The sequence below is a fragment of the Arvicanthis niloticus genome, chromosome X (assembly GCF_011762505.2).
Source record: "Arvicanthis niloticus isolate mArvNil1 chromosome X, mArvNil1.pat.X, whole genome shotgun sequence".
Lineage (NCBI taxonomy): Eukaryota > Metazoa > Chordata > Mammalia > Rodentia > Muridae > Arvicanthis > Arvicanthis niloticus.
In genome coordinates this window covers 87,108,313-87,136,259 of record NC_047679.1, presented here as the reverse complement: position 1 = coordinate 87,136,259, position 27,947 = coordinate 87,108,313, and the positions used below count along the sequence as shown (strand labels likewise).

The window sequence follows — 27,947 nt, the reverse complement described above, 5'->3', positions numbered from 1 at the left end:
TTCACTCCATGTTACCCTTTAGCCTCAGTGCAATAGCAACTCTGAATAGGATATGGCTAATCCAGGCCCAAGGAACCTTTTAACTCTCCCAGGCTCCTCCTACAGAACTGATGTTTAATAATCAGTCAGTCAGCTCACTCCATTGTGATCGTGTTCTGGTCTTAATGGATTCTAGCAATGGGAGGTTAATCATGCTTTAATTCTTGCCTTCTGCTACATCTGAAGCTAGATGAATCATGTTCCCTTGGCCCTTGGCCCTTGATTTCATTAAATGTATTAACTATATTCTTCTCCTAAAATCGAAGTCTTCGTGTTTGGACCACAAACTTAAGACCTTCTAGATCTTCTGTTGCTGAGGTCTCTACCAATTACATGCTTATTGTGCACAGAATTCCCCTCACTCTGAGTCATTTACCAAATTCTGGAAACCCATGACCATCTTCCATTTATTTTTCCCCATTAAATTCCAATAAAAGACAACCAACAACTCATGAATACATATATATTTATTTAATTCATAATATAGCATTTAGATGGGTTGGGATCTTTAGAGAGGGTAAGACTGTGTAATCCACAGACGCTCATATTTCTGTTACTAGGAGAGACACTATTGGTCCAGAGCTCCCAGTACAAACAAGCCTGGGGTAAAGCATTTGATAAAAAATAGTCCAACAATAGTCTAATAAATATTCTAGCCAGTAACAATAACAGCATATTTCTGAAGCTGGCAGACCACACCATAAAAGGCAGTTTTGCCTGACCTGATGGCAATAAATCTGGCCAACTTGTAGTAATACATGGCCAAGTACAGCCCAATGGCTCTGAGGCTGGAATTGGCTTCAGGAGCTACAAATAAGTGTGGGAGTAGTTCATGTCTACCTGCCTCACATTTTCCATTCCTTGACAGAAGGGGTTCCAGCATCTTAAGCTTGTTCAAAAGTCCATCCATGAGCTGATCCATCCAGGTAGTCATATACAAATATGTAAACTGAGAGAATTCACCTAGAATGTTTGAGCTGAAAAGCATATATAAGTGATTTTGTTACAATATGAACTTCACTGCATCCAAAGACACACAATGGAATTACATAATAAAAACACAGCCAGATGCAGTTACTCTTATAAGTAGCAAGAACATCAATGTGGCATTAAAATTTCTTTTGTAGTCTCAAAACAAGCTTAGCTTTAGTTTGTGCTTTCTTTAATAAGACAATATAAAAAGTGGAAACAAGCATAAATTGCAGACAGAAAATAACTTTCTAGGAGAAAAAGGTCTGAATAGTTAGATCGAGAAAAGCAACAGCAATCATGTTTATGGAATCATCTTTCTTGAAGATGTTAAATGGTCATGTTCCATTTGTGCAACTGGCTTTAGCTACAGTTAGCCTCTGGTCCCTGACATTGCCAGTGTTCTATGAAAGTCTTAAGTTTACTGAAGTAAATATCTAGAACTCACCATTGCCCTCTGAGTGATTCGCTGCCACCACTTTGTTCCTTGGAAGGCATTTCATTACATGCCTCAGAAGTTAGCATCTCAGAGTCAAGCTTTATTGCTTCTCACAAACCCCATTTAAATTTTCAGTTTATTCAGTAGGCTTAACTCTGCCTGTAATAAAAACTTAAATCTACCTTCAAAGAACAACAATATTCATTGAAGTTCATGAAAATATGAAATGTAACTGGTAGAATGATATCACATGCTTCAAAGACAATTCTCCATGATAACTGCCAATCTGGAACAATGTTCATTTGTATGTATAAGCCCTGGTACATTTACAAAATAATATCAATATAGACTAAGTAAGTAACCAACTTGCCTCCAAGAGTAACAAATACCACAAATGGACATCACAGTCAAACAGAGCAATTTTGATTATTCATTTCTTCATTCATACATTCTTTCAACAAACATTAGCCAGGCAACTACTTTTTTCCAGACACTGTGCTGTGTATTAAAAATACAACAATAAAAACCACAGTCCTTACCCCCAAGGTATTCTCATTCTAGGGAAGATTATTATTATACATTAAACTTTTGTGTGATTGAGAATAACCTGAGAAGCTTATCCCAAATATAAGTTTCCTTATGTTCAGATATTTTAATTAAGTATATCAGGGACAGGGGCCAAAGAATCAATTGTTTTCAGGAACAAATAACTAACAGTGCTTCTAAAATGGGTCTTCAGAGAATGGCATTCTGAAAACAACATTCTGAGAAATACTACCACATGGTATAATTATTGCTGGGGTGGGGATGGTGCTCAGTGTGCCAGGGGAGTGCCATAGCAGGCCACAAAAGCCAATTTCGGGGGTCACTAGTTAACTGAGAGAAGATGGGATGAAGAAAGATAGTCTAAGCTGCAGTCAAAAGTAGAATAGGGAACTAAAGCGTTGTTCCCAGGACTTAAACTTAACGGACCCAAAAAGAAATGAATAGTGCTGGGGAAGAGATGAATGTTGGTGGCACACACAGTGAACACCAGGCGCTGTGCCAGGCACCTGATACACACTACCTTTTCACACCTTTACACCATAAACTGGGAATCATTTTACAGAAGAGGAAACAGGTTTGGAGGAGTGCTTTCCTGAGGTCACACTGCTAGTTAAATGGCAGAGAAGCTAGGGTTATTTCAATCTCAAGGCTGGAAGTTTTATCATACTACAAGCTAGCTACCAACACTGTTGACTTTTACTGAGGCTGCTCAGTCCCTGATGAGCTGTAAGGTACATATAATCTTTGAAGCTAAAGAAACTGACTTTGCTACCTGACATGTAAATCTGAGCCTTCCTTTTGTACTGGCACGGGTCTTGCTTTTTGTGGTAGATAATCCAAAAGGATCATTAGGTGGGATTTACAGAGATAGTTGTCTATGCATAAGAGTGAGACATTTGACAGCAAGGACAACGTTTTAGTAATTATGGGCATTCTTGTAGAAGTCATGTGGAATCATTGAACAAATTAATAAATAAGAATTCACCATGCTAGTAGAATGAGGGGCTAATGTTTGACACTGTATCAAGGCTACATACAATCCAGGGAATGGCTACTACTATCACTTAAAATTTACACAGTAGTAATCACTTTACAAGTACCAAAGAGTAGATTTGGCTTCTGGAAGAAGGGTCTATTTCTCTGGCATTTCCAATTAATCTCTGCAACAGAACTGGTAAAATCACAGACTGTGAAGTTCAATTTCTGTGATAAAAACTAGGATGGAATTTATGTTTTTATTTGTCACGGAGGGGATGCAAGTGAATGAATAGTATAAACAAAATTCCAAAAATAATAAGTATTGAACCTATCAAGGAAAACAGCATTTCGGGAGTGCTTCCTCTGAAAATATAAGTACATTTGTATGCATATAGTTGTTGAACCTGGAACACTCCATTCTTACTGTTCAAGTAAGGCGAATTCTGAAGAAACTCCATTATGCAACTCTATTCTCAAGCCTAAGTTTAGTAACTTTGTATTTGACAATAACAAAACTATATTTCTTTGAAATAGTCTATGAGAATTTTTAACAATTCAGATGAATCTCCTCAAGTAGTATCAATGATATTATGCTATATGAGACACTTTTACCAGAATCCATTTTCTATGGAACATTAGCATCTCTTGTGCAATCCTGTCTCCAGATCTCTCCTCATCTAACCAAGAGCCCTTCTCACTTCCTGTGTCTTGATTGCATGTATTTGCACGTGAGACAAGAGGGAGGAATGAAAGCCTGGAAGGGAAGGAGAGAGAAATCCTGGCTAACTGTGATGTTTCACCTAGGGGTTAGGAATCAACAGTGCTGTTTATTTTCCTTTTCCATATATTTCTTATTTCTCTTATTTTTATTCAAATTAAAGTTTATTATGTATACGTAATAGATATCTGTCATTTTGCTCATAAAATGAATTCAGTCATGTTATATATTATATATGCACATGTATGGTGTTCTCAAAACACCTCAATCATCAGTTTATTAAAAAGTGACAAACAATAAGTGATAATTTGACACTGTGCAAATTCTACCTGCTCAAACTAGCCATTACTAGAAAGGCTAATTCCTAACAGTATCATTTATACTCCCAAATCACTGGGAATTTTGAATTCTCCAATGACGACAGAAATATTCTCTAAAACTCTTTCCTGGTGGCATGGACCCAGACTATTCAGATTAATTTGTTCTGAGTAACTCAATACATGAATTCAAACATAAGTTGTAATGTACAAAAATTAAATCTACAATATCTAGTTATTTCGGGTGCTTCCAATGAACTTTAGTTTGTATCTCATACATGGAGCCCTAATGGAGTCTTAAGAGGGGAAGAAGTGCTGAACCAGAGAGCCTGTGACTTACATGCTCTCTTGACACTTAATGGCAAGCTTTCATCCCCGACACATAAGGGGATTCCTGAGGCCTGCAGTTGCATTCCTGACGCTCAGGATAATCAATAAAATCGGGGGCAGGCAAGCCAGACAGGATCATTAGGGATTTGTTCCAGATTGTGAATGTTGGACAAACTGGAAGAATGAAGGTAACATCAAAAGTATGAAGATGCAGAGAGTTAGCTGGGTCATAGAAAGACAGCATGTTGTTGTCATAATCCAGGAGGACGCCTAGACGCTTCAACTGTGGGGGCACATCCACCAGCATTTCCTTGTTGTTATGCCGCACCACGAAGTTACTGTTGCATCGAGAGAAGACCCAGGAAGAGGCATTCTTGCCAATCCACTCATTCTTTGGAGCTGATTTGTAGGCGATGCCAATCGCATACCTAAGACAGTGAAGAAGACAGAAAAACATTTATGAATGATAGGAGTTGTGCTAGACACTGTTTAGGGTCTAGGAGTCACTCACTGTGTGCTTCTTCCTTAAAGCGTTTATATTTGCATACAGAATGCTAACATATTCAGAGCTTGTAAAGCCAGCAATTAGAGTGATACAGCACTTCCCACCTCCTAGGCCAGTATATTTTCCAAAATTTTATCTTTTAAAAACTGGCAAAATTTTCTAAGACTAACTCTTATCAAATATCTCTTAACCTTGACTTACTAGTAGTTTCATTGCGCTATACAACTGAATCTCCTAAGAACCTAAGAGCAGAGAAGAGGAGAGGAGGAAAGAAAAAACTCCCACTCACCATGTTGAAGAACCCATGACCACCTCCCAGTAGTGGCAGCCACTGTCAATAAATATATTTCCTGCTGCTCCATAACACCCTGTGCCACTAAATCTCTCCGGAGTGTGGCTCTTCTTCAGGGAACTCTCATCCTTCTCCATCTGCAATCCATCATTGGAGATCTTCAACTTCTTGTGAGTCATTTTGGGATCTAGTTTAAATGGTTGGCCTGAAAAAAAAGTAAAAGAAGGGGGTGGGGGGAAACCATGATGAAACATTTCCAAACTGTCCCTCCGGGACCATCATTATTAGCAAAGGGGCCCCAATATGATGATGTAGGCCGGCTGTGGTTTGAACTATATTATGAAAGCAAGCAAGATTATCAATTTGCAACTAAGTAAGAATAGAAGTCACCCTCCCATAGAATAACCTTCATGCATTATTTTCCTACTCATGGAAAAATGTGGGTATCTCATTTTGCTGGAAGTCATATTCCAAGCACGGAGGAGAAAGCGTTCCCATCATATATTATGATATTAAAAGGAACCACTCGAAGTCTCACATCCTCAAATGTGAGAGCTTCAGAGAGCTCTCATCCTTCACTCCTCAATCCATCATGGGAGATCTTCACCTCCTTGGGAGTCATTTGGGGATCTAGTTTAAACTGTTGGCCTGAAAAAAAGTAAAAGAATGTTTTATTTCCACGAGTGGGTTGGGATTTAGGTAGATTTTTAAGGAGTGTTGAAATGTTTGAGGTAGGAAAATCTCTGTGTTAATGAGGCAATTGCTCACAAAAGAAAAAAAAAAAACTGAGAAAACCTCAGCAACAGGAGATGTTGTTTGCTTTCCTGAAATTGGAGCACACATATAATTAGGCAACTTTGTTAGAGTGGCTACTCCATCATCAATGATGAAAGATAGCATGTGCTTCACTACAGACCCTTATAACCATATGACAAAAATACTGTCCTGTGACCCCTAGTGCTGGGTATCAAAAGAGCTTTAGTGTGCAGCATGCCTCTGTGATAAAAACTGTGTATTTATACAGCACCTATTCCTTATTTTCTCTCTCTCTCACTCTGTCTCCCAGACTCCCTTGTTGCTAGGAATAGCTAATAAGAAGAAAACTGAAGTCAAGCAGATTAGAAGAAAATTCTGATTAAGCTCCTGCTTTCTTAATTAAAGGATTCCCAATGTTTTCCCTTCTTCCTGTCTTGAAGAGAAATATGACATCAGAGGTTGCACTGGCCATCTTGTGGCCTTGTGGGTGAACCAATACACAAAGAAGGAGCTCCAAGCTTTCATGTGATCTCAGAGCTACCATGCTAGCCATGAGCAGGCTGCCTTCAAACATCTTGCAATGTGTGACAGGCAGTTAAAAAACAGACAAACAAAAACTATTCACTTAAACTGATTGGAAATCCCTGCTAAACTCTGTTGGTTGTGATCAAGAGCATTCCTAAAACTATGGCTTCTCTGTGGTAGAGCTTTGCTAGATCATCACAAATAATACTTTTTAAGTCAATTTTCTCTCGAGCACGGGAGACAGGGTGGAAGGCAGAGAAAAAAATCCTTCCCCAACTTAGTTCCAAGCCATGAGCTATGCCGTGTATCTCTTAGTCCACAAACACCCATGGGCACCAACAAATCCTTTAAGTAAAGCACAAACTACAACAACAAAGCCCCTCTGCTCAGTGCCACTGCTCTGGGAGTCTACTCCGGCTACCTGTCCTCCTTGAAACAGAGAGGAAAATGAGTCTTTCCACCTGGAATCACCACAACTTACTGTTTGTTTTTAGTCTGGTGGGTTCACTGTTCCGGCTGCCTGCTTGATTTATGGCTTTCACAATAAAGATGTAGCGTGTCCCACTCTGGAGCCCATGAACTGTGTAATGGTTCTGCTTAATGTTGGGCACAATCATCCAACTATCCACTGAATTGTATAGGCCTGTGAAGTAGGAAAAGACACAGGCATCAACTAACAGGTGAAAAATCGTCAGGATTAAGAAAATACACTGAAAATCAATTATAACCCACCCAAGTGAATTCATTTTCTTTTGAGCCTTGAAAGATATAATGAGATGAACTGGCACTTACAATTCCACTAATTATTTTTTTCCATGCAATTAGACTTGTGCCAGACTTCTGGCATCTAGCAACCACAGATGAAAGCTAGGGTATATTGTTTTTATGCCAAAGAACACAAGAATGGTCAGTATTCCAAATAGTAGAATCCTCACAGTTATGGATTATCTGGATCTTTACCACTAAAGTCTGTTTCTGTGTGAACTGAATCTGGCCTTGGATGGATGGAAAATTTCCTTACAGAACTCAGTATCATGAAAACTCAGAGCAGAAAGGACACCGAGACATGAATTTCCTTCATTTTTCAGAATAAACAATAATGGAAGGAAAGTGACTTGCCCATGGTCATAGATGAGGCTTTTATCTTTTTATCCTATGCCAGTGATCTGTGCACTGCATCACTTAGTGGAGGGTAAATGACGATATGTCTTTGTCCCTGTATGACAGCCGAGACTTTCAGAGCCATATCACTCTGCCTTTCCACCTCATCTTCGCCTTTCCTTTCCAAATTTTCTGGACTTCAAAAGAAGCCAAGCTGACATGACAAACATGATAAGATGTTGTCTGGTTTTGTTTGTTTGTTTGTTTGTTTGTTTTGGGGTTTTTGTTTTGTTTTGTACCTCTTCAATCTTATATTCTTCTTGGGTCACGTTGTCCAGAATTATATTATTATCCTAAAGGTTTTTCTTTCTGCCCAAGCAAGAAAGGGACCTCAAAAGTGCTTTTGCTTTTGAAAATAATCTTGAGATTACAGATATAGTGACTTTAACAGGATGAAATATATTTAATTAAAAGTACATATTTGGCTAGATTTTGGTAAAATTAATAGCGATACTCTATTCTGATTGGCTTTTTTCTTTTTGGCTTCTCTCTTCTGTTATCTGTTTCTCGGTTCATTTAACACTTTTTTAAAATACAATTCTACTGGAAGATGGAAAGAAAAGGGCATGGAAAGTGAGGACCAATTTAAGTCATTTTTATAGCATTCTAATGAAGAATTGAGTGAGATTGGAAATTAAAAATAGTATTGTGAATATTTTACAAGGGATTTGATCAAAAGATTTATAATTAACTTGAGGTATGTAGAAAAGGCCTAAATTAATACTGAAAAATGAGACATAATTTGAGCATGGTGGTATATACCTATAAGCCCAGCACCTCAGAAGTAGAGGCAGGAGGATCAGGCTTTCATGGTCAGCCTTGCCTATAGAGCAACTTCCAGGCTCATCCAAGGCTATCTCAAAATATCAAACAACAAACAACCAAAAAACCCCCAAAATTGTAACGAGGGAACAAAAAGATGTACTATAGAAATAGGACAAAGCATTAATTGAGAGGGGGTTGGAGAGATGGCTCTTCTACAGGTTCAATTCCCAGCACCCATATGGCAGCTCACAACTGTCTGCCACTCCATTTCCAGGGAATCTCACTCCCGCACACCAATGCACATAAAATGGAATTAAATAAATTAAAAAAGAATTGATTGAGATATTAAGTGACTCTTGTCTTCTTGTGAAAAAAGGATAAGAGCCAGAACAAGACTTTTTCTTAACTGTATATCGTTGGACAGTATGGGCAACACCTCACAGGAAAACCTTTATCACAAAGAGGAAACCACAGTCTCTCAAAAATTAAAAAAAAAAAAAATCCCTACAAATATTCTCCATGTGAAGTACTGTGGAGCTGTACAAAAAGCCTGAGGATGCTCTCTATGAGCTGATGGGGAATGATTTCCAGGAAATGTCAACTGAGAAAGTCTAATTACAAAAGATCATATACATTCTATAGTATTTTGGAGAAAGGTAAATAATAAATCATATTACATTTTCTAGGACTTCCAAAAACTATAACAATGGCAATGTTAACCAAAACAGTAACAAAGTTGGTCACTTAACAAATGATGAGGGTGGTAGAAAAAAAGGAAAAGGAATACCAGCGAAAAGGTAATTTCTCTGAGTATACATGTTTGCACATTTCCCTTTTAAGAAAAATTACATTAAAATAAATGCAAAACCTAAAACTAAATCAATAAATTCTAATTTCACATTCAAAAATTACATAGAAATTCAAAGGGTTAAAATTAAATCAACAAAAAAGAGGGAGAAAGTTGGGACTAAAGGCAAACTGAACCAAATTAAAGCCACTACATTTTAAAGGAGTAATGACCATAAAGCACACAGATGAAGGAAGAACTGCTTAAGTACTCCTCCATGCAACTACATACTGAGCCCCTGGGCAAATCAATTCTGAAAATACTTTAGACAGTTACAGGGTTGAGCAAATACATATTGTGTTCTTGAGACCCAAAACTCTTACTGTGGAGAAAAGAACATGCATATGGAATGAGAGAAGGCAAGAAAGAACTTGTGGAGATGAATTAGAAGTGGTTGGTCTTGATAGGGCTGCATGTCTGGTTGCAGTTTCCTCCTATTTCAAACTCCCTCCAGGAGAAATCTGGAGGCTCATGAGACCCAGGAGATAAACAAAACATCACATGTGTAGGGAAAAGGAATGGTACTTGGAAGAGTCTCTAGCTTCTTGCCCTCACCCTGGCAGTTCTATGAAAGGAGTTAACAACTGCTGTGGGAGGAGACTTAGAGCAGCCAAGGTGTGGAGGAGACACCACTGAGCTGTGCCTGCAAGCCGTGCTGAGAGCTCCAGGCTTGCAACTTTCCTAAGCCATGACTCATTTTTGGTGGTATAGTTGCTTTTTTGTGCCAGCCCTGTTTTTCCAAGTAACCTTTTACCTATACTCTTATTATTTACTCCAATAAAAATTCATTGGTTCAGCAAGTTGGACATTGGTGCAATCATTTCTTTGGTCTATTGTGGAGTCCCTTTCCGGAGTACACTGTGTGTGTGTGTGTGTGTGTGTGTGTGTGTGTGTGTGTGTATGCGCGCATGTGCATGTGCGTGTGTTATGGCTCCTTCAGTAAAGCTTCTCACAGAGCACTGTATGACTTCTAAAATATGTACAGTTTGACCACTTTTATCTGTGCATTCTGCATTCAAGGATTCAACCAACTATAGATTTTAATGTGCTTTTAAAAAGTATTTAATTTTTATTTTGTGGGTGTTTTGCCTACATGTATAGATGTGCACCAAGTGTACAGAGTACCCACAGGGACTATAGAAGAGAATGTCAAATCCCCTGAAACTTGAGTTACAGATAGTTGTAAGTTGCCATGTGAATGGTGGGAAATGAGTCTAGGTCCTCAGTAAAAACAGCTAGTCCTCTTAATCATTGAGCCATCTCTCCAGACCCTCAAAACTACAGATTTAAAGATTTGAGACAGGACCTTACTATATAACCCAGGCTAGCCTGAAATTTCCTATATAAACTAGGCTGTCCTTTGATTCATGATCCTTCAACCCTAACAATATAATAGCTATTTACGGAATTTATATTTTACTAGACAGTATAAATAGTCTAGAAATGATTTAACAGATACTGGAAGATAGATATAGGTTGTATGCAAATATTACACCATTTTATGCAGGGATCTAAGCATTTCCAGATTCTGGAATCCTCAGGAGGTCATGTAACCAACCCCACATGAATACTAACAGGCCCTTATGAATAGATGTACACATATGTAGAGTATGCACGTATGCATATGTGGTGTTTTAATGAGAACCTCCCTATAGGCTCAGATATATGAATACTTGGTCCCCAGTTGGTGTCACTGTCTGGATAGATTTTAGGAGATGTAGTCTTGCTGTAAGAAGTATATCACTGGGCTTTTAAAAAGCCATGTGCCATTCAGAGTTCCCTTTCCTGGCTTCCTGTTTGTAGTTCAAGATGTGAGCTATCAGCCTGATATCAGCCTGCTGCCACACTTTAGCTATGCCATCAGACTCTAAGCCACTGGAACCATAAGTCCAAATAAACTCTTTGTCTGTAAGTTGTCTGGTGGTAGTACATTATCATAGCAATAGAGAAGTAACAATTTAGTATATTACTTGTATATATATATTTATGTATATATATGCATATATATATATATAGTTTTAGTGTCTAATATCATTGTCATACTAAAAGTAACCAGGGCTCCTGGGAAAAGAGCTGATTTGAAGGTTTGGACAGGATAAAGTTAAAGTGAGTCTGCAATATTTTTGTTAGGCCAAAAAGCAAACAAAATGCTCACAAAAAGGACAGGAAAATATCACACAAACCCTAGAAATGTCTTGAAAGGCTCTCACTGGCTAAATCTGGGGCATTTACACAAGAAAAATGAAGGTACTAAAGAATTCTAAAAAATTGATGAAAATGCATCCATGAGTCTCTCCTGATGAATAAATAAAAAAGATGAGATAGGGAGAGGGGCTCTTGCTACACAGAATATTGAGTGACTATTTGTAAGTATGGGAGAGAGTCCTCAGCTGGGAAACTGTCATTTCACAATCATCATCTAAAGATTGCATAGAACAAACATCATCAGTTGCTCAATCAGAGTTAAAAGTGGGGTGAGACAGCGTTGAGGAAGAAGCAGGATATTTTGTATGATTTTAAAGCATCACTCTATAGATTGCTTATTGGTAGTGAAATACAAAATACAGAAGTACATAATTTAAAAAGTCAGGGAACATAGTGATAAAGTAAGCAAAACTGGCATCAATGATGTAGTGTAAATGGACATTGCATACCTCCAGATACGACATCCTAAGAAGTAGACTGCTGCTGTTATATTCTATCACATATGCACTATTCCAGACAGGAATGCAAATAACTGAATGCATATGACCTGAATAGAACTGTGAGGAAGTATAAAATAAACCTAAATTAAGATACAGTTTAAGAAGAGACAGGGTCTTCCTATGTAGCCCAGGCAGGTCTTGAGCTGTAATCCTCCTGACTCAAACTTCTTGTGCTGGAATTAGTGATATGTACCACTACATCTAGAAAGTGGGCATTGTTTTATATGTCAAAAATTTTCAAAGACAAGGAAGGATTAAGGAAGTCTACTGGACAAGCCAAATATATGATAATTAAATCCTAGGTTATAAATGTCAATGCTGATATATATATTAGTGAATTAACTGTCAAACCTGGAATGCAAATGGGAAGCTGTGCAAGAGAACTATATGGTTGTTAACTTTTTTGAGACATGCAGCCCTGGCTGGCCTTGAACTCACGAAGATCCACAAGCCTCTGATTAAATTTCTAAAAGTCCACACATGTGTAAAGGATTAAGGAACAATGGAGAAGAGGAAGCAGGAATAGTTTAAAAGCCAGAAGACAGCAAGCAGAGCCATGGTTGTCATCTTCTGAGCAAGACTCAGCCAGTGTAAAGTACATGGCTTGAAAATGGACCCCCAGACAGAGTTATTAAATTAACAGGTTGGCAAGCCAAGGATGGGTAAGATTCTTCACAGAGCCTTACCAACCTAAGACAGAAATGCACTGCTTTTGATAATGCATATTCCATGATGGATAAGAAAGGTATTCTTGTCAGAATGACCTAAGTCAGGCCCAGTCTTGTTTATGAAATAAAAAGTGGTGGGAGGCAAAGAGCTTTTGGGGCTGCCTGGCAAGAATCTGACATGGGGCAAGGACAAAGAAATGGACTGCTTGGCAAGAATAGGGCCAAGCATTGGCCAACAAGGCACAGTCTATTTTTTTTCTGATATAGAATCTCTCAGTGGCTTAGAACTAATCAAGTGGGCTAGGTTGTCTGGCCAGAAAGCCCAGGGATCTCCTCATCTCTACCTTGTCAGCACTGGGATTGTAGTGCCACCATGCTGAGATGTATTTACATAAGTTCTGGAGACTGAACTCAGGTTCTCACACTTTACACACTGAACTATCTCCCTAGCTACTAGTCCTAAGATTATAAAAGTGAATATATGATTCTGTGGGTATCAGTAAGACTTGGTGCAATGGGACCTATACATGAACTATGGGAATAAAAATACACCACATATTCAACAAAAAAGCCAAAATATGTAAATGTAAGAGACAAGGTGAACATGTGTGATAGAGACAACTGCATTACTGAAAAGATAAACTGGTAAAGTTCTATCTTTGTGGCAATGTGCTATAGACTGCCTGACCAAATAAATGTTACATCCAATGATTTTGCAATGCAAAGGAAAACATTGAACCAAAAGATCTGTTGGAATTCTCATTCAGCTAAGAATATCGCCTGGAATCTTATTGACTGTGATCATTTCAAATTGAGAAGAGGTGGTAGGAAAGCTTGGAATCAAGGGGGAAAAGTTTGGATTGGGGAGGGAGAGCTACTTCTTTTGACTTAACTTCAACCCACAAGAAAGACATTTTTTGATCAGGTAGCGTGACATATGCCTATAACCCTTGTTCTCTGGGAGTCTTAGGCAAGTATATTACTATAAATCACAGGTGAACCAGGGTTCCATAGCAAAAACCTGCATCAAAACAAAAAGAAAAATAGGAGGGGAGAGGAGAAAGAAGAGAGGGAAGGAAGGAATGAAGGCAGGGGAGGGAGGAAAGAAGGAAGGAAGGAAGGAAGGAAGGAAGGAAGGAAGGAAGGAAGGAAGGAAGGAAAGAAGGGAGGGAGAAAAGAAAGGAGGGAGGGAAGGAGAAAGAAAGGAAAGAAGGAAGAAAGGAGTTTCTAGATAATGACAATGTGAAAATGTCTCAAGAGAAAGTAGCTGTCAGCACTGGAGTTCAGTCAGCCTTGGCAGGCCTGAGTGGCTGATAAGACCAGGACTCTGAATCAGCATTAATATTTTTTTCTAGTAAAATAGTTGCCCATTGCCTTTAATCCCAGTACCCAGGGAGTAGAGGCAAAGGGATCTCTGAATTCCAGGCCAGTTTGGTCTACACAGTGAGTTCCAGGCCAGCTAGGGCTACAGCGGAAAGACTCATGTAAAAACAAATTACTCACTGTAGTCTGACTCTTTGCTGCAAGGCTTTGCTTTTTGTCATAGCCTACTAAACGTTTCTGTCAATGTTTGAAAGCACAAAAGTCAGGCTGAGAGGAAAAGCAAATGTAAGGAAAAACAGAAACCAGCTTGAAGAGGATCCAGGCACTTGATGCAGAATCAAGATAAGGCAAAATGTCATAAGCAGAAAGTCAAAGGTGTTGAGTTTGAACTGTGTAGAGACAGAACTCATCATACATAGGAATCTCGGTTAATTATAGGTTCAGTGAACATTCAGTAATCAATGTGGCTGCCAAGAAAGGTACAGATCAAGAGAGCAGAAGCTCATGTACAAGAAATATAACCCATTGACTGGGGGCACACTTGAGTTGGTTCAGTGTTTGTCTAGTTTGAAGAAAGCCCTAGATTCCATCTCCAGCACTACATAAAACTGGGTATCGCAGTATGAGCCTATAATCCCAGAACTCAGGCAGTGGCAACAGAAGACTCAGAAGTTCAAGGTCACTCTCCACTACACAGGAAATTGAAGGACAGCCTGAGCTACTGGAGAGCCTGTCTCAGAGGAGAAAAAAATAAAAATATCCTTTGGGAAAGTCAAAACACTTTCAGAGTACTTATATTTACTTTTGACACAGTGCATGCTTTAAAAATACTTTGACCAACAGAAGACTGTCCATAAAACAAATCTCATGATGATAGAAGCCCTGAAAAGCAGAAGGTATAGAAGCAACTAGAAGAACTAAAAAGGTTGAGTCATAAAAATGAGGAAATTTAGTAGTTCCATGAGTTACCTAAAATACCTGAGCAACTGTTATGTGAAAGATGGAGTGTTTGTTAACAATGCACAGAAAGCTTAATTAAGAAACCTCAAGCTTGAAGTCTGACAGTCACAGGTTCTGATCTCAATCCCATCCTTTTTGAATTCTGTGTCCTTGGGAAAATCACTTAACACCAGCACCAATTTCTTGTATAAAAATTGAATCAATACAATCTCTGAAGGCTAAGAGCACATGAAGACTAAATGGGATAACAGATGTGCGAATGGGAAAGCATAACGCACACAGAGATATTTATTTGTGGGTAGAAGAGAAGATTAGACCAGATATCTTCTAAGGGCCATTCCAACTCTAAGATGCTTAGAACCTTGTCATTAGTAGCAACTCCTTTAGGCCTTCAATTACAAAGGATTCTGGAGGTTTGAAAACAGAGGTGATAATTTATTTTTAGGTTTCTTAGATCTTGAACCTGTTCTCAACTTCTGGGAAATGATTATTCTTCACCTATCATGAAGTTAAAGGACAGTTCCTCTCTTTAGTACTGGCTTCCAGAACTTACAGAGTATACTGTAAGAAGAAACTCATAGTAAGGCCTTAGAGCTTGTGACTTCATAATCTGAAGAAATGCCCAGGAACAATGGACTAGACTAGAGCTGTAGGAGGCAAGTGTTCTGAAAATATTTTACTCCTAAATGGCCCCTCATCTCTCCACCCCAGAACTGTCAAAAAATCAGAAGTCTGCCCAAGAATTTTCACCAATTAGAAAAAGAAAGCCCATGAGGAGACTTTATTGAATAAAGTCTATTCATGCTGGTCTGTGAAGATAGACATAAATGCAAAGTACAAAGTAAAAGAGAACATCATTTTTGCAGCTTTGCCAATGCAAATGCTTGAACTCAGTTTTGAATCTGCTTAGATTCCATCACTTCCCCTCCCCCGCCCCCCAGTGAAGTGAGGGGAACCTTTCTGCTCAATTCCTACTGACTGCAGCCCACCAGTTAAGTTCCTACTGTGCCTGCTGTTGCTCTAGTTCACTAGGAGGTGAAACCATCCTAACGTGTAGGCTGATACAGCCTTTAAACATCTTTAACTTTGTGGCCCACTAATACTGCTTTTTGTTTGGTTGGTTTTGGCTTTTGTTGTTGTTGCTGCTGCTGCTGTAGTTTTGACACAAGTCTTAGAATTACAATTCTGTTGCCTCAACTTCCTGCGTGTTGTGATTCTCAGCATGAGCTACTGTACCTGGCTCTGTCATGCTTTTATCGTTACTGGATTTATTTGTGGGAATGCAGAAGTAGCAAAGAGAAGAATTACAGAGCAGAAGACTGATCTACATGTTCATAGACACAAATAGAATAAAGGAAGCAATGGTCTTTGAACGGAATTTTATTTTATCATGATAATGAAGTGGAAGGAAGAGAGAGGGGGGAGGGAGAGAGAAGGAGGAAGGGAGGGAGAGAGGGGGAGGTGAGAAGAGGGAGGGAGGGAGGGAGGGAGGGAGGGAGGGAGGGAGATTCATTCACATGGAATGGTGGTGACTTAGCTACCCAGGAACAGATATTTAGCAGCACTTTGGGTCAATGGAGTGGTATGGATTGAAGAAAGGCTATAAACTACATAAACCATTAGGGATGATCCCAGTGACTACCCAGCAAGAAAATACACAACTTGCTTATCAACCATCAGTAATGTTTTACAATCCCCTGGGGAGCTTACACTGTCTACGAAAGTCTATACTAAACAACCTCACATGTCTTGCAAACACTTGCCTCGTGGCGCACCGGCCAATCTTGAGCAGCTTACTGCTTCCTTACACTTCCTTATCTCTGGCCACAGGCCCCAACTACACCATGACTTACTGATGAAGTTAGCCTGGCCAGTGAATATGGTGTACTGAAGCTCATAGGAGCTGATGCTGAACTCGTCATCTGAGATCCAGTGGACTGTAATGGTGTCATGGGAAGCAGTACAGAGTTCTTCTCGGATAGATGGTGGGTTTGGAGCTGAAAGGAAAAGTGAAGAAACTGGTAAGGAAATATCTTGTCTCTTCAGAAGTAGTAGGAGTTTTCGTTTGTTTGTTTGTTTGTTTGTTTGCTTCAGTCATGGGGATTTAGCCCATGCTAGACAAGCAGAGTACCCATGGAGCTACCATCTCTAGCTCGGGAGAAATTTTCTTAATAGGCAACAACCATGCAGACTGAAGCAACGGGCTGAGACCTCAGCTCCCCGCAAGCACATTTGTGACAAATATATAAGACTAACTTATTGTAATGATTTCTCCAGTTTTCTAGAATGCCTATAAAGAACACATATATAAAACAAAATTATGTTTTCTTGTTACATGGACTTAAACCTGTTTTTATTTCAAAATAATTTTTCCTACACATTTGACAGTATTTAAACTGCAAATTAATAAGAATTTCCCACTGTAAAATGAACATGATAATTACCTTATAGATTTGTTATGAGTAATAATGATACAAAATTAATTTACAGTGTCTGGAATGAAGCAGATAATAAGTAATGGCTGCACTGATATAATAACAATATAGCTATAAACAACAAAGTCGTTGTGTATAGATTTTTCTCAAGAAATGACCATTCTGTAATCCTGAAAGTAGCCAATTCCAATCAAGCTGGCATTACCTTTTACTCTCTTTTTTTCCTCACGGATATTTATTAGTCTTTATTTCAAGCAGTTTAACAATTGTAGGCTGTCACCTTTGACAGCTATTTGTTTTTATATTAAAAAAAAGTGTCTGGAAAACTAATCCTGAGTGCTAACAGCTCAGGGGAATCATGTGGTGCATTATAAGAAATAAATTTGATTTTTTTGTTAAAATACTTTTTTTTTTTTTGCTGCTCCTGAACTATATGCAACACTGGACAAGATCTCTGCTAATGAGCCACAGCCAGAGTCCACTTTTATGTCACATGAACTCAAACATACTGTTTCTAAAGGTCTATGTGGTCTACAACCATACCACATCGAACATACTAGATCTTGTCTGAAAAACTGCACATACTAGAAAAGGCTTATTTTTTTTTTAATTATGGCAAATATTTTCCATTGCAGTTTAGTCAAAAGGGTACAGAAGGGGAAAAATACAATGGGGAGGAAAGCACAGCTCTTCCACACCTGTTAAATAGTCTAGCCCCTCCAATAGTTTCTTTTCTCTAGAAAAATCTAAAGCAAAGTTTTCAAAAGCGTCATTAAAATTGATGTCTGGAATCAGAACTTGGGAAGATGCAGTTGCCATAGCGACCCTGAAAAGAAAAAAAAAAGACATCAATATACATCAAAATAGGCTTGCAACCTTCATCTAGTGTTTGATTTCTGGTTTAACTAGGTAAAAATAAATCACTTGTAAGTGAAAATACTGTATCTCTGTCTTTCCAACGGAAACAGTTTCCATTTTAATCATGAGGAACCAATTAAGAGTTATACCATATTTATACACATATGTTCGCCCCTCAAACATACTCCCCCATCCTGTCTTAATTTTGAGAAGTAAATACAGGATTTTTTTCCCCTCAGCATCATTTTCCATCTGGCAGACAGCATCAAAGTAGACCTCTGCTGGCTTGGTAAGAGCAGTTTAAGATTGCTTTTCTATGTCTGTTTTTTCATGTTAACTAACAAACCATCGTGTTGGGTTAGTGTCTTCCCATTAATACTATTCATTATTTGATCTTTTAAAATATTTATATTTCATTTTATTATTCTCTAATTGCATAATACTGTGAGAATTATGTCCCCAACTAAGTGTTTCTTTCCTATTTATGCATTTATTTGAAATAGGGTATCACATATCCCAGGCTATCCTTGAACTTGATAAACAGCCAAGAATCACCTTGAAATCTTGTTTCCCCTACTTCTATCTCCTGAAGGTTAGGAAGATGGACATGTGCCACCATGTTCCATTTAGGAGGTGCTGGGGATTCAAGCTAAGGCTCTATGTATGCTAGGCAAAGACTCTGCTAACTGAGTTTTTACGTTGTTAGGTTCAATCGTCCAACTAACTTTAGGAGACACAGCAATAAGGCTCCTATTTTACCTCCTGTATCTTCTTCTTTGGTTCCTAAAACAATGTTGAACACATAGTGAATATATGTTGGATGTGTAACTGAATGACTTACAAAAACAATATAATACTAATGTTTATAGAATGCTTAGTATATATATAAGGCCCTGTGTGTGAAAATTTTACATAAATGATCTAATTTTCTCCTTACCACAATGTTATATAGTAGAAGTTATTTCCATTTTCTAAGTGAGGAAGCATGCACATTTAGAAGCAAAGTAGGCTGCCAAAATCTCACACACACTAGTAAAAGTCAAATTTTAATTAAAGCCACATTTGTCTGATCTTAAATTCTGTTTCCATAACTATGTATCTGATTACTAATTTTAAGTATACATTTTATGTATGCCAGCAATTTTATGATCCAATGATTAATCAGACGTATCTGGGGACTCTTTTACAAAAATATTCAGGTTTTAGTTCTGTATCAGACTTTCTGAATCAGAGTCAATGAAGTTCCTTGTGCATACAGATGACAAGATGGAAGGAAACGCTACCTTGTAAACACCAGGGAGGTTCTAGTGGACAGAGGAAGGATGGAGTAGAGGAAAATCAGAACAGCAATTTTTATACTGAGCCATTTGTAAGGCAATGAGCAATTGGTAAATACGTAAATTCTTTTGCATATCTACAAACAATGGTGTTTGACTATTTCTGAAACTGTAGATGTTCCTGGGATAGATTGCATGACAGTAAAAATAAATGAGGGGTTAACTCCATACGACTGTTTTGGATTTTATTTTTGGTCTTGTTTCACTTTGTTGTTTTGTTTTAGCAGAATCTGGTGTACTTTAGGCTGGCCTTCACCTTCCTATGTACCTGAAGATGGCCTTGAACTTGTGATCCTCTTCTAGAACCTCCTTAGTGCTGAGATTAAAGCCATACAACTGCATGCCCAGCACAAATCAATCTTAAGGTTTCACACTGAACAGCTATTTTTCTAGTATTTGATGAATAATAATCTTAATATTAAGTCAGAAAACCTGTCATATTTTTTCCTGGCCTTCCCAATCTTCTTCTTTTATTCATCTACTTACCCATCCATTCGCCTACCCAAAAGTTATTAAGCAAAACGAATGTGCCACATGCTGTGCTCTGTTCTACTTGTTTCCTTGTGTTCAACGACCTCACAGGTCATGGGGATAGACATTAAATGGAGAATGGAAGTAGGCTTTGGGAAACACAAGTCATCTAACAGGAACATGGGACCAAGGACAAATCTTCCCAGAGCAAGTTTCGGTAAAGGACTAATGTGCATAAATTTGTGCTGTAACAACCGCTTTAAAGCTGTAGTGGAAGAACTGAGTGTGAGCTTCTCAAGTGAGAACCCCCTGAACGCCTTAGCAGTAGATTTTTTTTTAAGTTACTGAGAAATAAGCAGTAAGTGAGATGGTAATGAGGCAGGATAGTAGGACAGGGAAATTAGGGACTGTCTTCTATAAGCCTTCAACTGTTAAGGAATCTTACAATAACCACATTTGCAATAAAAGGCATATCTTAAAACCCTTGTGCAACCTGTGGACCATTGGTTTTACCTGAACAGGTTGAAACCTTACCCAAGGTTCCGACAGAGCCATTCCATTCTTTTCCTTATCAAAAGGAAGAAAAGTGACAGAGGATGGGTGTTCTCTTTGAAACATCTTGAAGTTTATGATTTCAAACACCTCTAAAATCTTATATTGAGCTGCTGCTAAGGCATTCAAGGTGTGTGTGTGGGGGGGGGGGGGTTCTCGCGTGAAAAGCTCAGGTTCATGCTCTTGGGTGTGTTGCATCCTTTCCCTGAACACTTTTCTTTCTATTGACACCCCCAAGTTCAAATCTATGTCAAACGCTCTTCCTAATAAACTCCAATTCTGCTTCATACTGACTCAATCTAAAATCCTGCTTGCAGTCAAGAACCTCGCTTCACTTGAGTGCAGGTCTATGAAAAGAACTCAGGCTGCTCTTGGTGATATCCTAGTGCTTTGTCTCCTGTCAGAGTCCCACTATCTGTGACAGGCAAAAAAGTGTAAACAAAACTGAAAAAGGACCAGAGGACCTATTAAGGAATCACAATCCCCCGGGGTTGAATCTACTGACTTACTGTATACACACACACAGACACACACAGACACACACACAGACACACACACACACAGAGACACACACACATTTGAAAAACAATCATTCAAAAATTATAAAAACAATGATGCCTTGAGATGGTCAGTGGGCAAAGATGCTTGTTACCAAGGCTCAATACCTGAGTTTCATCTCCAAAGAAACATAAATGAATGAGTAAGAAAGAAAGAAAGAAAGAAAGAAAGAAAGAAAGAAAGAAAGAAAGAAAGAAAGAAAGAAAGAGAGAGAGAAAGAAATGTAAAAATTAAATAACAACAGCAGCAACACAAAAACAAGCCAGATGTGTTGCACACCTGTAATTCCAGAACTCAAGCAGCAGGATTTCCACAAATTTGAGGCCAGCATGGACTACAAGGGATGTTCTAGGTCAGCCAAAACCTGGAGCTTTTTTTTTTTGAATGTTTACTGGAAGCCAGACAATCCCAGACATCTTTCTGTCTCCATACACCTCAGAGCTGGAGTTACAGACATGGGTAGGGCATTTAGCTTGTGTGGGTGGTGACATCTAAACTCTAGTCTTCATGATTACACAGTAAATGCTCTTAACTGCCAAATAAGCTCATTGGCCCCCTTCATAAAATTCTTGCAAAGCAAATAAGTGACATGTATGTAGTGATAACTATAAATGCACTAAGCATACCATATGTAACCTAATTCTCTAACACTGAAGACTGAAATAAGTATTGATATACATATATATGAAAAATTTTATAAGCCATCAAAAATAAAGTTTGTCAACGATAGAGAAATTCTGTGATATATTATTTTGAATGTCAGCTATAAGAGAGTATACAACATTATCTTCTATTTGTGAAGTGTGTTTGTGTACGTCTGTGTGTGTGTCTTACAATACTATATTCCTAAATGTTAGTGGTAATTGGAAGATTAAGACTGTGTTAAAAGTGGCAATATTGGGTGCTGGACCTTTCTGTGGTCTTCATTTCTACATTAGCATCTCACTGCAATCTCCCAAAGCCTTTATAATCATGCAGACAATATAGAAAGTTTTGAAGGGCCATATCTTTCTCAGCTAAAATTTCATTTTATCTGAAGTGATGGTACCTTAATACAATACAATGAATAAGGATGGTGATGAATTTCAGATTCTGTGAGAAAGCAGAGAATAAGTATTTATCTTGGGTTGATGATTCTCAAGTGGTATAAAATAGATATCCATCTATTCCATGCACTTGGGCTCATGAAAAGATTTACATAGAGATTTGGGAACCATCAACATAGCAGTTGATTGTAATTAAACGGTAATTGAAGCCTTAAAAGCTAATGGATTTGTAAGGAAAACTGTGTGGGGAGAGAGGAGACTTTCCTAATACTGAATCAGGAAGAACGGTATTATTAAGGAAATAGATCATGGAAAACCTGCTCTCAATGAGAGAGACAGAAGTGCGGGAGGGAGAAGAGGAGGGGGGAGGGAGAGAGAGGGAGGGAGGGAGAGAGAAAGAAAGAGAAAAAAGGAAAAGGAAATCAAAGTAAAGGAGACAGGTAATGGGATTTTTTATGAGACAAAACAGAAAAACTGCAAGTAAAAGTGGTCAGTAGGGACACAGCTGCTGAAATACCAATAAGATTAACGGGAAAGATGAAACAAAGGAGCATCTTTTATATTTAGCAACAAAGTCTTCTTCTGGTGACCTTGAAAAAAACACTTTCAATAATGTGAAGAGGGGAGACAACATTTCAGAGGCCTGCAAACTAAGGACAGTTAAATACAGTGGTTTAAATATATATCTCATCTCTGCTTTCCTAAAATCCCACTGGAAAGAAAAAGAATAAAAATAACCTAAACCCACAAAGACAATGAGAACAAAACAAATAGATGCCAACAACTAAGAGATTATCCACAAATGTTTGGAAGCTAGAAAAGGACAGATTTGCAGTAACCAACAACACAGCAGAGAAAGCTGCATTGGGAAGCCAACATCAAGCCTGATTTAGTGACATGAAGTTGAAAGTTTGTATGAAGAAAAGCCAAAGCCCCAGATCCACTCAAACAGCCTGCCCTTGCCTCAGCCTGGCTGGAGATGTGAGGTTTACTTCGGCAGAATTCTGACGTCTTACTTAAAAAAGAAAACAAAAAATCTGGAAAGACTCAGTCTTCCTCCCTGCTTGGCTCCTAGAATGCTGACAGCTGTGCTTAGAAGCTTGTCCCTCAACCTCCCTACACATACACCCCCTCCCCACAGCAGGATGGTGCAGGATTCCTTCCCAAGGAAAGAGACTCAAAAAGAAAAAAACACCTACAGTACTGACAGTTGAGATCCCACAATAAAAACCTGGCACTCCGTTTTTATAATTCTACAGTGAAGTTCACCAAGCAACAAATTGCCCCCGCCCCCTCACAGCTTCTCAGCACCTTTCAGTGCTAAAATTTCAAAAGAAGTCAAAAGTTTACCAGGTATTCATGGAAATACAGAAAGTCATGTAATGGGCCTGGCAGGAGAGGTGCTACAATACAGATACTTGGGCCTCTCCCTTCAGCTATCAGAGAACTGCAATAAGGAACTGCAAAGATTTATCATTTCCCCAGGAATTCCATGCTGGGACTATCATCCCAATGACAGGAAAAACTTGCCTCCTAGAACAATATTTCACACAGTTCTGATACCTTAACCTATGTATAATTCCTGACTTCTGTTTCATCTTTTTTATAACATCCTAACACTTGAATAAAACAGACTGAAAGAAACTAAAAATCTTTCCATGGTTCCGCTAAACTGGTAATAAATTAATTTTCATTTATCAACAACTTGTCTCCTAAATTCTTTTTAAAGTAGGCATATTTATGAATCTAAGTGCCCATTAACAGAGAAATAAACTTGGAGAAAACAAAGACACTGCAGAACTTCTAAAGAAACAAGCAAACATAGATGAAGCTTTCAGACCAGTACCTGCTTAATTTCTTAATTTCTCTATGTTTTATAACCCAAGTATGCGGTGTGTTCAGCAATAAATTCTTACCATCAAGTTTTAGAGGGTAACCAATAGTAATGGCAATTATCTGTAATGTCCTGAAGGATCTATGGGATCCAGTTGACCAACAGTTCTAAAAGAGATAACCTATTCCTTGCACTGAGATTGTTTGCTTTATGTGTTAGCCTGTGATAATCTAGCTGGGGTATTATATCTGCTCCCCATTATAGGGTAACTTAATTTAAATTCTTCCTATCTTTTTTATAGATAGATAGATAGATAGATAGATAGATAGATATAGATATAGATATAGATATAGATATAGATAGATAGATAGATAGATAGATAGACAGACAGACAAATATGCTTCTACAGTAGGTTTCCATATGTTTTCTAACAGTAGATAGCAAGCAATCAACACAAAGACCCATAAGTGGCTAATATGCAAAGAATAAGAGACTACAGTGTTATCATCCCTAAATAGGATGGCTATATCATATTCCTCTCCTCAAGGCTCATGGATATTCAAGAAGTGCAGGCATATAAATTTAAAAGTCTGAAGTACTGAAGGACTTCAAAGAAACTTTTCTGGGCACAACAAGGCTCCTGCACATGTGAACTCACAGCAATTCTGACATCATGCATAAGATATGTGTTAGCTCAATACAGACAAAAATCTCAGCATGGAAAAGGGAAGATGGGCTTGAAGTCCCATCCCTAGCTGAGGAGCTATTTGCATTTGATAACTGCTGAGAAAGGGCCTGTCAGTCTTCTTTAATAGTGTTGCCCCTGGTTGATCAACTCCATTTAATGGCAGGCCTCACAACCAAGAGTAGCTGGGTAGCACAAACTGTAGACAATGGGTTAACAAAAAGAAAGAACACAAAACTGGGTAGCTAAAGAGGTGACAGTGAATATGAGAAAAGTTGGGGGAGAGGGTAAATATGGTCAAAATATATTGGGTGAAATTCTTGAAGAATCAGTAGAATACTTTTTTAAAGGAAAGACTCTTATGAGTAAAAATACAAATGCTAAACTAAATTTAAATGTTTAATTTTAATAGAAAGATGAACAGAAAACTAAGAAAGCCAAGGGTGGCAGTTTGTATCCATAATCTTAGCTCTCAGGAGGCTGAGGCAGGAGTATTGCTCAGCATTTGATGACAGTTTGGGTTAGAGGCTAAGTTCCATGCCAAAAGGGCTAAAGTTGAGAGGCTGTCCCAAAGAGACAGAATATTATATCCTTGCTCATGTTTGGAAATGTTTCTCCTATTTTTTTCTCAAACAATATCACTGTTGCAGGTCTTGGAGGTAAAATTTATGCAAGGTGAGAGGTGTGGGTCTAGTTTCATTCTTCTACAGTTTTCCAGTCACCATTTGTTGAAAAGACTGATTCCTCCCCGTCCCACCACCAATATGTATTTTAGCATCTTAGTTAAACATCGGTTAGCTGCAGTTGTGTGGGTTTATACCTGAGTTTTTTATTCTAATCTCATGGATTTATGTTTATTTTTTTAAGTCAGGAATCATGTTAGTTAGCTGTTTTAGTTAATACGGCTCTATAGTACAACTTGACCAGTCACTCAGGAAATAATGTGAACCGTGGATAAATGGGATCTCATGAAATTAAAAGAAAATTGTATAGCAAAGGAAATAGTTAAATGAGTGAAAAGATAGCCAACAGAATAGGAGAAAATCTTTGCTACCTTTTTATCTGTCAGAGGGTTAATATCTAGAATATCTTCAGAGCCCACATTAAAAAAAAATAGCCAGCCAGATATGGCAGCACACACTTAAGATTTGAGTGCTGGAAGGGCAGACTGATAGATCCGTGAGGCTCACTGTCCAGATAACCTAACCTACTTGTTGAATTCTAGGCCAGCGAGAGAACATGCCTCAAAAAACAAAGTGGATAGAGACTAAGTAATGGCACCTAATGTTGTCCCCTGTTTGCCACATGCACACACACAAAATTGTGAGTGGGGAAACCCATGTTTACCTTCATAATACGTACATGTATACACACAATCAAACCCAAAAATAGAAAGATGAAATGCAAGCAGCCAATAATCATGAAAAAATGTTCAACTTCACTAGCCATCAAAAAGTACAAATAAAAACTACATTGTGATTCCATTGTATCCAAGTCAGAATAGTAACTATTTAAAAAATAATAAATTCTGGCCAAGATGTGGATAAAAGAAAACCCTTATATACAGATAGTGGGACTGTAAACTAGTAAATTACTATGGAAATCAATATGAAGGTTACTCAAGAAGTAAAAATAGGTATGACCCAGCTAAAACATTCCTGGATATTTACCCAAAAGATTCCAAGTCACCATATCATAGACATTCTTATACATTAATGTTTATTACAGCACTATTCATAATATCTTAGTTATAGAACCAACCTAACCAACTTACTCTGCTCAGTACTTTGCACTCAGTACTGTGATTCATCCTTAGTTGTGTGAATTTTCTCTACCATAGTTCCGAAAGTCAAATACAAGCATGAAAAAAAAAAGTAGGAATGGTTGGACTGATTCATGCATAGAATTTTGTCAGGGTGATTAGTTTAAGGGCAATGGGAAAGAGGGTTAGGGAAATATAATAGTTGGAGTAATAAGTCATAAAGTCCAAATAAGCTTAGAACAAAGTAGAAATAGGTTTCTGGTCGAAAATAGGGAAGAATAGGAATCAAGACTTAGAGGTCTTAATAAAGTAAAGAAAAGATGGATTCAAATTAAAAAGAGGTTGTGGTTAGAAAATGTGATGCTTTAGGTTATGACTGTGTGATTTTGAGTGATGATGATGATGATGATGATGTGTGGCCTAGGAAGTGAGTGGATGAAGTGGATTGGATGTGAGTTGTGAGAAGTTGTGATATCTTCTGGAGAAGATATCAGAGAAGATGAATGGCTAGGTAAGCATATTACATGGGTTAGCTGTCCAAGTGAACTCACTCAAAATGATGACAGTGCCAACAGGAAGATCATGACCTTAAAAACAAGTCTTCAGTGAATGAGAGGGGAGTATGTAAAGATCATATCCAGATTAATGGTCTACTGTAGTCCCCTGAGTAATAGTGGTTTACTTTAGAGCATAGACTCTGGGCCAATAGGTAGACTATTAACGATCCATGAGTTCTCTGATACTCTGAAACAAGGTTCATGACATTAACTTTCAAATGACAAAGAGATTAAACAAAAGCCAAAGACTTACTTCTCTAAGGAATTTATGCAGGAAAAGCTAAATGCAAACAACCACTGTACATACATCCATACACATACAGACAATAAATGAACTCAATGGGTTTGGTTAAAAAAAAATGACAGAAAGAAAGATAGATAGATCACATGAAGTAGGGAGGAAAAATTAGTGTGTGGGATAGGAGAGGAATTAGAGGCAAGAGGGTTGGGGAGAAATTGATTTAAAAAAAAAATAAAAACATGCATAGGCTTAGGAAAGGCATATCCTGTCAATGTAACCCAGAGTTTGTCTTCCCACACACCACAACTATCACAAATTGCTCAAGACCTAGCAGGAAGCTAAAGGTAGGAGGTAGCCCTATGCTTGGCTATGCATTAAAAGAGCTGGTAGGCAGCAGACAGAGAAAGGGGTCCAGAAATCTGCAGGGTAATTTGTCACTAAGGCTCAGTAACTACCTAGTTGGTAAAAATCTTCAGGTGCCAGTTACTACACAATGCCTGAAGAGAATTAAGTGACTTTATGCCAGCCCCTTTGCACAAGAGCAGGCATTTCACAAAAGAACATAAGGAGCACACATACCTCTCGGCAATATTTTTTGCAGACTGCAGAAAGCGTGCTTGGTCATTTTCCTTGAGGATATGCTCAGCTTGGTTGATGAGGACTGTTGACCGCTCAAGACACTGGCGGCAATTAGCAACCTGCTGTGCCAACTTTCTCAGTTTCATAACCTTAAAAGAATTGGTAAGAGAAAAGATGACATAAAACATA

General features: G+C 38.3%; 1 protein-coding gene across 3 annotated transcripts in view; it reads right to left on the bottom strand.

Annotated features, from left to right (window-relative positions):
• Positions 1–488: 488 nt before the first annotated feature.
• Positions 489–27,947, bottom strand: part of Mid2 (midline 2) — a 97,653-nt gene continuing 70,194 nt past the window's right edge. For 2 of the 3 annotated variants that reach the window (XM_076918743.1, XM_076918742.1), the window contains exons 5-10: positions 27,759–27,907; positions 17,977–18,104; positions 16,607–16,840; positions 6,896–7,057; positions 5,131–5,338; positions 489–4,764 (exon numbers count right to left, since the gene is read on the bottom strand). In XM_076918743.1, the coding sequence (XP_076774858.1) occupies positions 4,362–4,764; positions 5,131–5,338; positions 6,896–7,057; positions 16,607–16,840; positions 17,977–18,104; positions 27,759–27,907 (1,284 nt within the window). In that variant the 3' untranslated portion in view covers positions 489–4,361. The remainder of the gene's footprint in view (positions 4,765–5,130; positions 5,339–6,895; positions 7,058–16,606; positions 16,841–17,976; positions 18,105–27,758; positions 27,908–27,947) is intronic. The other variant, XM_034485463.2, reaches the window with a different exon arrangement.